Here is a 14,428-nt window from a genome sequence, read left to right as displayed (position 1 = left end):
TCCAGCCTTGCATTGGTTTCCAAGCTGGTTTAGTCTGGGAAGCGTTACCCTCTTGTCTAGAGGCTGCCGAGTTGGAAGCCGGTCCGTTCCTGAAATTGCGAAAAGAACGAAAATTGGACTTATTCTTAGCCTTAAGAGGTTTATCTTGTGGGAGGGCATGGCCCTTTCCCCCAGTGATGTCTGAAATAATCTCTTTCAATTCTGGCCCAAAAAGGGTTTTACCTTTGAAAGGGATATTAAGCAATTTTGTCTTGGAAGATACATCCGCCGACCAAGACTTTAGCCAGAGCGCTCTGCGCACCACAATTGCAAACCCTGAATTTTTCGCCGCTAACCTCGCTAACTGCAAAGCGGCGTCTAGAATAAAGGAATTAGCTAACTTAAGTGCTTGAATTCTGTCCATGACTTCCTCATACAGAGTCTCCCTACTGAGCGACTTTTCCAGTTCCTCGAACCAGAACCACGCCGCTGTAGTGACAGGAATAATGCACGAAATAGGTTGAAGGAGGTAACCTTGCTGTACAAAAATCTTTTTAAGCAAACCCTCCAATTTTTTTATCCATAGGATCTTTGAAAGCACAATTGTCCTCAATAGGAATGGTCGTGCGCTTTTCTAGAGTAGAAACCGCCCCCTCGACCTTAGGGACTGTTTGCCATAAGTCCTTCCTGGGGTCGACCATAGGGAACAATTTCTTAAATATAGGAGGAGGGACAAAAGGTATGCCTGGTTTCTCCCACTCCTTATTCACTATGTCCGCCACCCGTTTAGGTATCGGAAAAGCATCAGGGTGCACCGGGACCTCAAGGAACTTGTCCATCTTGCACAATTTTTCTGGGATGATCAGATTGTCACAATCATCCAGAGTAGATAGCACCTCCTTAAGTAATGCGCAGAGATGCTCTAATTTAAATTTAAATGTCACAACATCAGGTTCTGCCTGCTGAGAAATTCTTCCTGTATCAGAAATTTCCCCATCTGACAAACCCTCCTTCACAGCCACTTCAGATTGGTGTGAGGGTATGACAGAAAAATTATCATCAGCGCCCTCCTGCTCTACAGTGTTTAAAACAGAGCAATTGCGCTTTCTCTGAAATGCTGGCATTTTGGATAAAATATTAGCTATGGAGTTATCCATTACTGCCGTCAATTGTTGCATAGTAACAAGCATTGGCGCGCTAGAAGTACTAGGGGTCGCCTGCGCGGGCATAACTGGTATAGACACAGAAGGAGATGATGTAGAACTATGTCTACTTCCTTCATCTGAGGAATCATCCTGGGCAACTTTACTATTTGTGACAGTACTGTCCTTACTTTGTTTGGACGCTATGGCACAATTATCACACATATTTGAAGGGGGAACCACATTGGCTTCCATACATACAGAACATGATCTATCTGAAGGTACAGACATGTTAAACAGGCTTAAACTGGTTAATAAAGCACAAAAACCGTTTTAAAACAAAACCGTTACTGTCTCTTTAAATGTTTAACAGGGCACACTTTATTACTGAATATGTGAAAAACTATGAAGGAATTATCCAATCTTTACCAAATTTTCACCACAGTGTCTTAATGCATTCAAAGTAATGCACCCCAATTTTCAAGCTGTAAACCCTTAAAATGTGGAAACCGGAGCCGTTTACAATTTTAACCCCCTTACAGTCCCAGCCACAGCCTTTGCTGCGACTTCACCAATCCCAGGGGGATATACGATACCAAATGAAGCCTTCTAGGAACGTTTTCAGTGGATTCCAGACCCTCACACATGCAGCTGCATGTACTGTACTCAAAAGTAACTGCGCAGTAATGGCGCGAAAATGAGGCTCTGCCTACTACAGAGAAAGGCCCTTCCTGACTGGGAAGGTGTCTTAACAAGTGCCTGGCGCTAAAAACGTTCCCCAATGTTATAAAAGTGTGAAATTCAACTTCAAACTGCATATAATCCTTAAATAAAGCAATCGATTTAGCCCCTAAAAGTGTCTACCAGTATATGGCCCATAAAAAGCCCTTTATTCTGTTTTAGTCTAAGAAAATGGCTTACCTATCCCTATGAGGGAAAAATGACAGCCTTCCAGCATTACACAGTCTTGTTAGAAAAATGGCTAGTCATACCTTGAGCAGAAAAGTCTGCAAACTGTTCTCCCCAACTGAAGTTCTCTCAGCTCAACAGTCCTGTGTGGGAACAGCAATCGATTTTAGTTACTGCTGCTAAAATCATACACCTCTTTTAAACAGAACTCTTCATCTCTTTCGGTTTCAGAGTAAATAGTACATACCAGCACTATTTTAAAATAAACTCTTGATAGAAGAATAAAAAACTACAACTAAACACCACATACTCTTCACCATCTCCGTGGAGATGCTACTTGTTCAGAGCGGCAAAGAGAATGACTGGGGGGGCGGAGCCTGGGAAGGACTATATGGACAGCTTTTGCTGTGCTCTTTGCCATTTCCTGTTGGGGAAGAGAATATTCCCACAAGTAAGGATGATGCCGTGGACCGGACACACCAATGTTGGAGAAAAAGCTATAGCTAAAGACTCATGCATACTAGTAAGCTCCTATCAGCCTAACTAGATTTACCCTTCAACAAAGAATAACAAAAGAACAAAGCAAGGGACAGTGAAGTCAAAATTAAACTTTCATGATTTAGATAGGACTTGCAATTTTAAACAACTTTTCAATTTACTTTTACCATCAAATTTGCTTTGTTCTCTTGGCATTCTTTGTTGAAAGCTAAACCTAGGTAGGCTCAAACTGATTTCTAAGCAATTGAAGGCCACCTCTTATTTTGAGAGTTTTTCACAGTTAGACAGTGCAAGTATATGTGTGTCATATAGATAACCCTGTGCTCATTCCCATGGAGTTATTTATGAGTCAGCACTGATTAGTTAAAATGCAAGTCTGTCAAAAGAGATAAGTGGGCAGTCTGCAGATGCTTAGATACAAGGTAATCACAGAGGTAAAATGTGTATTAATATAACAGTGTTGGTTGTGCAAAACTGGGGAATGGGTAATAAAGGTATTATCTATCTTTTTAAACAATAAAACTTTACTTGAAAACTGTCCCTTTAACTATATGGTTACCCTCAAAAAGTATAGCTGTGATTGATGGATTCTGATTATGTGCAGGAAGCTCTGTATTACACGTCCTGTAAGTCTCACAATAAAAAAAAAAAAAAAAAGTAAAACAGTATGCTTTGATTTTTACTTATGCTTCTTGAGATTACTCAAAGACACATAACTAGGGGATCTCTCAGCATTCAGGTTAATAAACGTGAGCAGTGCTTTAACGAAGGATGATTCCAGAAACAATGTCACCATAGGATTATTACTAAAAGACATCCCTGCAAGCCTAATCCCTCCAGGAGTACTAGAAGAGTGTGAAACTCAATGACAAATCTCAAGCTCATTATGACAGGTCATTTTAGAAATATCAGTAAGAGATTAATAATACTTTACCTGTCGGCCTGCAATAAAGGTAGGCATAAAACATTCTACTAGCAGAACATTTTTAACCTTATTATTTCTAGAGGTAACAGAGATACTAGATACCTCTCTGCATTTCAAATGCTATTCAGTGGCCCATAAGCATCTTCAGCTGTGAAAAAACAGAATTTATGTTTACCTGATAAATTTCTTTCTCCAACGGTGTGTCCGGTCCACGGCGTCATCCTTACTTGTGGGATATTCTCTTCCCCAACAGGAAATGGCAAAGAGCCCAGCAAAGCTGGTCACATGATCCCTCCTAGGCTCCGCCTACCCCAGTCATTCGACCGACGTTAAGGAGGAATATTTGCATAGGAGAAACCATATGGTACCGTGGTGACTGTAGTTAAAGAAAATAAAATATCAGACCTGATTAAAAAAACCAGGGCGGGCCGTGGACCGGACACACCGTTGGAGAAAGAAATTTATCAGGTAAACATAAATTCTGTTTTCTCCAACATAGGTGTGTCCGGTCCACGGCGTCATCCTTACTTGTGGGAACCAATACCAAAGCTTTAGGACACGGATGAAGGGAGGGAGCAAATCAGGTCACCTAAATGGAAGGCACCACGGCTTGCAAAACCTTTCTCCCAAAAATAGCCTCAGAAGAAGCAAAAGTATCAAACTTGTAAAATTTGGTAAATGTGTGCAGTGAAGACCAAGTCGCTGCCCTACATATCTGATCAACAGAAGCCTCGTTCTTGAAGGCCCATGTGGAAGCCACAGCCCTAGTGGAATGAGCTGTGATTCTTTCGGGAGGCTGCCGTCCGGCAGTCTCGTAAGCCAATCTGATGATGCTTTTAATCCAAAAAGAGAGAGAGGTAGAAGTTGCTTTTTGACCTCTCCTTTTACCTGAATAAACAACAAACAAGGAAGATGTTTGTCTAAAATCCTTTGTAGCATCTAAATAGAATTTTAGAGCGCGAACAACATCCAAATTGTGCAACAAACGTTCCTTCTTTGAAACTGGTTTTGGACACAGAGAAGGTACGATAATCTCCTGGTTAATGTTTTTGTTAGAAACAACCTTTGGAAGAAAACCAGGTTTAGTACGTAAAACCACCTTATCTGCATGGAACACCAGATAAGGAGGAGAACACTGCAGAGCAGATAATTCTGAGACTCTTCTAGCAGAAGAAATCGCAACTAAAAACAAAACTTTCCAAGATAATAACTTAATATCAACGGAATGTAAGGGTTCAAACGGAACCCCCTGAAGAACTGAAAGAACTAAATTGAGACTCCAAGGAGGAGTCAAAGGTTTGTAAACAGGCTTGATTCTAACCAGAGCCTGAACAAAGGCTTGAACATCTGGCACAGCTGCCAGCTTTTTGTGAAGTAATACCGACAAGGCAGAAATCTGTCCCTTCAGGGAACTTGCAGATAATCCTTTTTCCAATCCTTCTTGAAGGAAGGATAGAATCCTAGGAATCTTAACCTTGTCCCAAGGGAATCCTTTAGATTCACACCAACAGATATATTTTTTCCAAATTTTGTGGTAAATCTTTCTAGTCACAGGCTTTCTGGCCTGAACAAGAGTATCGATAACAGAATCTGAGAATCCTCGCTTCGATAAAATCAAGCGTTCAATCTCCAAGCAGTCAGCTGGAGTGAAACCAGATTCGGATGTTCGAACGGACCCTGAACAAGAAGGTCTCGTCTCAAAGGTAGCTTCCAAGGTGGAGCCGATGACATATTCACCAGATCTGCATACCAAGTCCTGCGTGGCCACGCAGGAGCTATCAAGATCACCGACACCCTCTCCTGCTTGATCCTGGCTATCAGCCTGGGGATGAGAGGAAATGGCGGGAACACATAAGCTAGTTTGAAGGTCCAAGGTGCTACTAGTGCATCCACTAGAGCCGCCTTGGGATCCCTGGATCTGGCCCCGTAGCAAGGAACTTTGAAGTTCTGACGAGAGGCCATCAGATCCATGTCTGGAATGCCCCACAGGTGAGTGACTTGGGCAAAGATTTCCGGATCGAGTTCCCACTCCCCCGGATGCAATGTCTGCCGACTCAGAAAATCCGCTTCCCAATTTTCCACTCCTGGGATGTGGATAGCAGACAGGTGGCAGGAGTGAGACTCCGCCCAAAGAATAATTTTGGTTACTTCTTCCATCGCTAGGGAACTCCTTGTTCCCCCCTGATGGTTGATGTACGCAACAGTCGTCATGTTGTCTGATTGAAACCGTATGAACCTGGTCCTCGCAAGCTGGGGCCAGGCCTGGAGAGCATTGAATATCGCTCTCAGTTCCAGAATATTTATCGGTAGAAGAGATTCTTCTCGAGACCAAAGACCCTGAGCTTTCAGGGATCCCCAGACCGCACCCCAGCCTATCAGACTGGCGTCGGTCGTGACAATGACCCACTCTGGTCTGTGGAACATCATCCCTTGAGACAGATTGTCCAGGGACAGCCACCAACGGAGTGAGTCTCTGGTTCTCTGATTTACTTGTATCTTCGGAGACAAGTCTGTATAGTCCCCATTCCACTGACTGAGCATGCACAGTTGTAATGGTCTTAGATGAATGCGCGCAAAAGGAACTATGTCCATCGCCGCCACCATCAACCCGATCACTTCCATGCACTGAGCTATGGAAGGAAGAGGAACGGAATGAAGTATCCGACAAGAGTCCAGAAGCTTTGTTTTTCTGGCCTCTGTTAGAAAGATCCTCATTTCTAAGGAGTCTATAATTGTTCCCAAGAAGGGAACCCTTGTTGACGGGGATAGAGAACTCTTTTCCACGTTCACTTTCCAGCCGTGAGATCTGAGAAAGGCCAGGACAATGTCCGTGTGAGCCTTTGCTTGAGGAAGGGACGACGCTTGAATCAGAATGTCGTCCAGGTAAGGTACTACTGCAATGCCCCTTGGTCTTAGCACCGCTAGAAGGGACCCTAGTACCTTTGTGAAAATCCTTGGAGCAGTGGCTAATCCGAAAGGAAGCGCCACGAACTGGTAATGTTTGTCCAGGAATGCAAACCTTAGGAACCGATGATGTTCCTTGTGGATAGGAATATGTAGATACGCATCCTTTAAATCCACCGTGGTCATGAATTGACCTTCCTGGATGGAAGGAAGGATAGTTCGAATGGTTTCCATCTTGAACGATGGGACCTTGAGAAATTTGTTTAAGATCTTGAGATCTAGGATTGGTCTGAACGTTCCCTCTTTTTTGGGAACTATGAACAGATTGGAGTAGAACCCCATCCCTTGTTCTCTTAATGGAACAGGATGAATCACTCCCATTTTTAACAGGTCTTCTACACAATGTAAGAACGCCTGTCTTTTTATGTGGTCTGAAGACAACTGCGACCTGTGGAACCTCCCCCTTGGGGGAAGTCCCTTGAATTCCAGAAGATAACCCTGGGAGACTATTTCTAGCGCCCAAGGATCCAGAACATCTCTTGCCCAAGCCTGAGCGAAGAGAGAGAGTCTGCCCCCCACCAGATCCGGTCCCGGATCGGGGGCCAATATTTCATGCTGTCTTGGTAGCAGTGGCAGGTTTCTTGGCCTGCTTTCCCTTGTTCCAGCCTTGCATTGGTCTCCAAGCTGGCTTGGCCTGAGAAGTATTACCCTCTTGCTTAGAGGGCGTAGCACCTTGGGCTGGTCCGTTTTTACGAAAGGGACGAAAATTAGGTCTATTTTTTGCCTTGAAGGGCCGATCCTGAGGAAGGGCGTGGCCCTTACCCCCAGTGATATCAGAGATAATCTCTTTCAAGTCAGGACCAAACAGCGTTTTCCCCTTGAAAGGAATGTTTAGTAGCTTGTTCTTGGAAGACGCATCAGCCGACCAAGATTTCAACCAAAGCGCTCTGCGCGCCACAATAGCAAACCCAGAGTTCTTAGCCGCTAACTTAGCCAATTGCAAAGAGGCGTCTAGAGTGAAAGAATTAGCCAATTTGAGAGCATTGATTCTGTCCATAATCTCCTCATAAGGAGGAGAGTCACTATCGAGCACCTTAAGCAGTTCATCAAACCAGAAATATGCGGCAGTAGTGACAGGGACAATGCATGAAATGGGTTGTAGAAGGTAACCCTGCTGAACAAACATCTTTTTAAGCAAACCTTCTAATTTTTTATCCATAGGATCTTTGAAAGCACAACTATCCTCTATGGGAATAGTGGTGCGTTTGTTTAAAGTAGAAACCGCTCCCTCGACCTTGGGGACTGACTGCCATAAGTCCTTTCTGGGGTCGACCATAGGAAACAATTTTTTAAATATGGGGGGAGGGACGAAAGGAATACCGGGCCTTTCCCATTCTTTATTAACAATGTCCGCCACCCGCTTGGGTATAGGAAAAGCTTCTGGGAGCCCCGGCACCTCTAGGAACTTGTCCATTTTACATAGTTTCTCTGGGATGACTAAATTTTCACAATCATCCAGAGTGGATAATACCTCCTTAAGCAAAATGCGGAGATGTTCCAATTTAAATTTAAATGTAATCACATCAGATTCAGCCTGCTGAGAAATGTTCCCTAAATCAGTAATTTCTCCCTCAGACAAAACCTCCCTGGCCCCCTCAGATTGGGTTAGGGGCCCTTCAGAGATATTAATATCAGCGTCGTCATGCTCTTCAGTAACTAAAACAGAGCAGCCACGCTTACGCTGACAAGGGTTCATTTTGGCTAAAATGTTTTTGACAGAATTATCCATTACAGCCGTTAATTGTTGCATAGTAAGGAGTATTGGCGCGCTAGATGTACTAGGGGCCTCCTGAGTGGGCAAGACTCGTGTAGACGAAGGAGGGAATGATGCAGTACCATGCTTACTCCCCTCACTTGAGGAATCATCTTGGGCATCATTGTCATTATCACATAAATCACATTTATTTAAATGAATAGGAATTCTGGCTTCCCCACATTCAGAACACAGTCTATCTGGTAGTTCAGACATGTTAAACAGGCATAAACTTGATCAGAAAGAACAAAAAACGTTTTAAAATAAAACCGTTACTGTCACTTTAAATTTTAAACTGAACACACTTTATTACTGCAATTGCGAAAAAACATGAAGGAATTGTTCAAAATTCACCAAATTTTCACCACAGCGTCTTAAAGCCTTGAAAATATTGCACACCAATTTTGGAAGCTTTAACCCTTAAAATAACGGAACCGGAGCCGTTTTAAGCTTTAAACCCCTTTACAGTCCCTGGTATCTGCTTTGCTGAGACCCAACCAAACCCAAAGGGGAATACGATACCAAATGACGCCTTCAGAAGTCTTTTATAAGTATCAGAGCTCCTCTCACATGCGACTGCATGCCATGCCTCTCAAAAACAAGTGCGCAACACCGGCGCGAAAATGAGACTCTGCCTATGCTTTGGGAAAGCCCCTAAAGAATAAGGTGTCTAAAACAGTGCCTGCCGATATTATTATATCAAAATACCCAGATAAAATGATTCCTCAAGGCTAAATATGTGTTAATAATCAATCGATTTAGCCCAGAAAAAGTCTACAGTTTAAATAAGCCCTTGTGAAGCCCTTATTTACAATCGTAATAAACATGGCTTACCGGATCCCATAGGGAAAATGACAGCTTCCAGCATTACATCGTCTTGTTAGAATGTGTCATACCTCAAGCAGCAAGGGACTGCAAACTGTTCCCCCAACTGAAGTTAATTGCTCTCAACAGTCCTGTGTGGAACAGCCATGGATTTTAGTTACGGTTGCTAAAATCATTTTCCTCATACAAACAGAATTCTTCATCTCTTTTCTGTTTCTGAGTAAATAGTACGTACCAGCACTATTTGAAAATAACAAACTCTTGATTGAATAATGAAAAACTACAGTTAAACACTAAAAAACTCTAAGCCATCTCCGTGGAGATGTTGCCTGTACAACGGCAAAGAGAATGACTGGGGTAGGCGGAGCCTAGGAGGGATCATGTGACCAGCTTTGCTGGGCTCTTTGCCATTTCCTGTTGGGGAAGAGAATATCCCACAAGTAAGGATGACGCCGTGGACCGGACACACCTATGTTGGAGAAATAACATTTAAACTTACCTTAAACAAAAATGGTAGAAACTAACATCAGCAAAGATAAGAGTGCACCTGAACCAGCACCTAATAGCTCATACCTTTAATTACTGATATGGCTTATGGAACCTAAGATAAAATGTATATAAAAGCATTGGAAAAGGCAGAGTAGATGTTTTTGTGGTTGGTTTCTACCTATCATAAAGGATACAAGTTATTCATTATTTGTCTTATAGTCTAGTGCTATCTTGGGGATTTCACTGTTGGTATATGAGAGATATACAGTTCAGTTTGTAAAGAATCAAAAAGGACACTGTAAACTTCACTCTTAAATAGACTTTGTGCATTTTCACTTACCATTGACAACCAAACTTTTCACTGTCTATTTCTACAATTCCTGGGGGTGGAGTAGCATGAGCAGTAACTGGCCTTGTAACTATATGAAAAACAAAAAACAAACATGAAACAAACAACATTTCAGTGTTGTAGAGATAGTTTCTTAAAACACAACGGCTTTCAAGAAAAAAAAAAACGCATGAGAAGAGTAAGAAAAATTGAAATATATTTTAAAAAATTGAAATAACATTTTGATGCAAAGTGCACCTATATAGTTATATTTTGTAAAATAAATATATAATGTATAAGTCAAGTACATTAGCTTATTGTGGCTCTATTAAAATGAATGTGATATAATACACACAGAGCAGTTTTGTAAATTTAGTAATATGGAAAATCAATGGCACTACCTTAGGAATTGCTGTGTACACTGCTGTATCTTGCAGAAATGATAGCAGGGAGGTGCTGTGTATTAAACAGAAATTTGATTCACTAGCAATAGGTGGAAAGGTTACCACCGATTAAAAAAAAATACACTTGTAGCACTCTCTAAATTCCTAGAAATAAATATAAGTCATAAGTATAAGGTGAACGTATCCCAATAGAGGGATAAAAAAAGAGCGCTGATATTATAAAAGAAAAATAACACATGCAATGTAAAACAAGGTGAAATACTTTGAATATAGTAGATCAGGTCTACCGTTTTAGTCCCGTATAATGTCCATAAGCTGGTGGTAACTTTGAAGGAATGAATGTATCCTCCTAATAGGTATGGTGAGTCAGGCTGCTCCTCTTGATCCCAGAGAGTATAGGACAACTGTTAAAATACAAAGAGTAGAAAAAGGGCGCCACAATAGCGTGATACCGTCTGGATATGCAGGTACAAATAAAAGTAAGTATTATGCTTACCAAATGGCGTGGCACTGTACTGTGACCAGTGCAAGAAAGCAGGCTAGCACTTATCAGTGGCTAGTACACTGTGGAAGCCAAGCTCCAAAGGCACTTGTCCTAGTTGTATCTTTGTATATGCCTCCTGTTGGCCGGACTCCAGGTGCTGTAAAGGTGTAATCTTTTGTGTTTTGTTCAATTGGTATTGATAAACCACAACACAGAAAACTTCAAATAAAATGGCTTTTAATACTTATGACACGTTTCTCAACCTCAAATAGGTTGTTTCATCAGATTTATCTGATGAAACAACCTGGTTGAGGTTGAGAAACGCGTCATAAGTATTAAAAGCCATTTTATTTGAAGTTTTCTGTGTTGTGGTTTATCAATACCAACTGAACAACACACAAAAGATTACACCTTTACAGCACCTGGAGTCCGGCCAACAGGAGGCATATACAAAGATACAACTAGGACAAGTGCCTTTGGAGCTTGGCTTCCACAGTGTACTAGCCACTGATAAGTGCTAGCCTGCTTTCTTGCACTGGTCACAGCACAGTGCCACACCATTTGGTAAGCATAATACTTACTTTTATTTGTACCTGCATATCCAGACGGTATCACACTATTGTGGCGCCCTCTTTCTACTCTTTGTATCATAAGTATAAGGTGTTGGTATAACTGTAAACACAGTACAAATTAAAACATAACTTTATTAGATAATTTAAAAACCAGGGAATGTTAAAAACAATGATCTGGCATCTAAAGACCTAAATATGATTGACTGGATAGCCAAGAATAGTAAGAGGCGTGTAAATGGTATTGGAATATTGGAACAGATAATACACTAAATATGTTGTGTCTATGATGTACAGGTCTATTCCAATATTTGCAAATTTTCTTGTTCACCTAATAGTTGGCCTGAGTTCCCATACGCTATTTCTGGATAATAGTATGTACAGGCAGCTATGCAGTTCAGTGAACTTTAATTCATCAATATTATTCCATTATCAGGCCCGCACGTATTGCTGGGTTGTGGTGTAACTAAGTATCTAAAGAAATTAGATATTATACTAATATAGTAACTGAGTTATAACATTAAATAAAATGTAGCTGTATAACTCTGTAAGAATTTGCTGCACATAAAGCTGGGCTCCTGAAGTGATCCAATAACACAGAATATACAGTTAGAGGTTAATATTATATGCAGAGGATCAGGCGAGTTGGCCTTATAGCGGTATAGTTGCAATTAAACTTACCATATAACTGATGTCTATGACAATGAATAGACTATATGTATACTGTATAGTGTTATATGAGTCGCTAATATTAAATATCAAACCACAAATTGAGTCTACAGATGGTAACCATATATCAGTAATGACTTAGTAACTCTTGTTGTAATTAGTATATATTGTTAGAATTAAACGCCCGCACATTTGCTGGGCTATTGATCTAATCTCTAAGTAGTAGTAGCAATAGTCTATCAAAAGTTACTTTGTATCTCTTGTGATAATATGTAAGAATTATGCTCCAGCACTTATGATAGATTATTACCCCAAATGAATGTCAAGGGTTGCAAAGAATAGCGCAAATATTATTGCTCCACTAAAGATTAAATTGTGGCTATGCAGCTCAGTATACTTTAATTCAAAAAGATATTACGGTTTCAGGCCCGCACTCTCCTCTGTATTACATTGTATATTAATATACGTATGTGTTTAAAGCAGTAAATAAAATGTTGCTATATAACTCCGTGACAATAGCTATATAAACGATTAAATGATATGCCCGCATATATTGTTGGGCTCCTAAGATACTCTGATAACACACAATAGCTATATCAGTATTAAATAGTATGCCCGCACATATTGCTGGGCTCCTGTAGTAGTCAAATAACACACAATAGCTATATAAATAGTTAAATAGTACGCCCACACATATTGCTGGGCTCCTGTAGTAGTCAAATAACACACAATAGCTATATAAATAGTTAAATAGTACGCCCACACATTTTTCTGGGTTTCCTATAATAATCTATAACACAGAGTTTAAATTTAGAAGCTGGTACTCAAGATAGGTGAACAAGTTAGTCAACCTTATAATGGCATATCCAGTAGGTTAATCTGAAAACGGTCTAGTGCCAGATACAATTAAAACTATAGGAGAATCCCGCCCTTGACATGTTTCACCGAGTTGGCTTTCTCAAAAGGGTAAAGCATGCCGGCTTCTGCGGGAATTTAAAGGATGTGAACACTTGCAATGTCCATTATTATGACAGCACAAATTTTAACGATCCGGTTTGAATCATAGGCACCCTATCTAGTGCCTATGATTAAAATATACATATTGAGTCATATGGTTATATTTATTTTGTACAATTCGAAATGGGAGGATATAGGAAACTTATTTAATTGAATTACCTTTATGTAGTGTAACTATATTGTCTGTTTGTAATGTGTTGGCTGATTTGAGATTCGATGTTTGGAGAAGGTGGTCGTGAATTATGATAAGAGAGAGAAAAATATGCTTAGTGGTTTACTTTATTCCATGAATTAAGTTGATTATTAATAATATATTAACCTACATATTAAAAGTATAATAGCTATCATAATATATTCTACAAATATATTATTTATAAAGAGCATCTTCTATTTATTAGGACAAGTGAGAAAAGAGAAAAAAAAAAAGGGAAAAAAGAGAAAGGATGTGCACAAACTGAACTAGTGATAAGTGTCTGTTCACTTTTAGGTTTGTGAGTAAATCATGTGTCATGTATAGCTAGCTACTAGTGACTGTTATTGTCATAGGGGACAATACAAAAAAATATTGGTTATATAATAGTAGAATAATATTAGTAAACAAAACCATGTGATTAGTTTGTATATTTTTATAACCTATTGATATAAGGGATGTGATGTGCCCACAATAGAATGTGTTTTTATGAATGCTTATAGATCATATATACCTACAAGTGATTGTGTTATCATAAGACAAAAAAATTCCAAATGTGAAAGTGATATTAAGTACATTCATGTGGTTAAATTAAATGATTGTGTATCGTTTTAATATAAAGTGTGTGTATTAGTCTAAAAGTTAGAGGTCCTTATCTAAGTACAATCTAATATATAATAATACCATTAGTTTGTATTGTTGGTGATTAACGTGGTTAGTTTAGAAATATCTCTTTGATAGATATAGGTCAAGATAACGCTATTATGAACTTCTAAAAAAGAAAAATAATTATATTAATTTAGTCCGTGTGGTTGAACGGAATTCAATAAATAGATCCACTGTGTTTCTTGCTTTTTATAACTCACATTCCAAATTCCCCCCTCTCATTCCCAAATCTATGTTTTTGCAATCCAAAACATGTTAGATTATTGGTTTTACAATTGTGTTTTTTGAGGAAATGGGATGCCACGCTTGTGATCTTTTTATCTGCTTGTTTGTCTTTAGTGGCATTTTTAATGTTTCTTAAATGTTCTCCCAGTCTAGTTCTCAATTTTCTTGTTGTCATACCTACGTACATCAGTGCATATATCACTCCTAGTGATATAGTGCATATATCACTCCTCCTGTCTGGCATGTAATGTATTAATTAACCTCTATTAACCTCTAACTGTATATTTTGTGTTATTGGATCACTTCAGAAGCCCAGCTTTATGTGCAGCAAATTTTAGTTAATGTTATAACTCAATTACTATATTAGTATACTATCTAATATCTTTAGATAC

General features: G+C 39.8%; 1 protein-coding gene across 1 annotated transcript in view; it reads right to left on the bottom strand.

The window, feature by feature from the left end:
- The window catches only part of ARID2 (AT-rich interaction domain 2), a 574,897-nt gene that overhangs the window by 188,551 nt on the left and 371,918 nt on the right, over window positions 1-14,428 (bottom strand). Inside the window, exon 12 of the mRNA XM_053716737.1 lies at window positions 9,825-9,903. Within this exon, the coding sequence (XP_053572712.1) occupies window positions 9,825-9,903 (79 nt within the window). The remainder of the gene's footprint in view (window positions 1-9,824; window positions 9,904-14,428) is intronic.

This window comes from Bombina bombina, chromosome 6, assembly GCF_027579735.1.
Source record: "Bombina bombina isolate aBomBom1 chromosome 6, aBomBom1.pri, whole genome shotgun sequence".
Lineage (NCBI taxonomy): Eukaryota > Metazoa > Chordata > Amphibia > Anura > Bombinatoridae > Bombina > Bombina bombina.
This window is presented reverse-complemented; position numbering and strand designations above follow the sequence as displayed.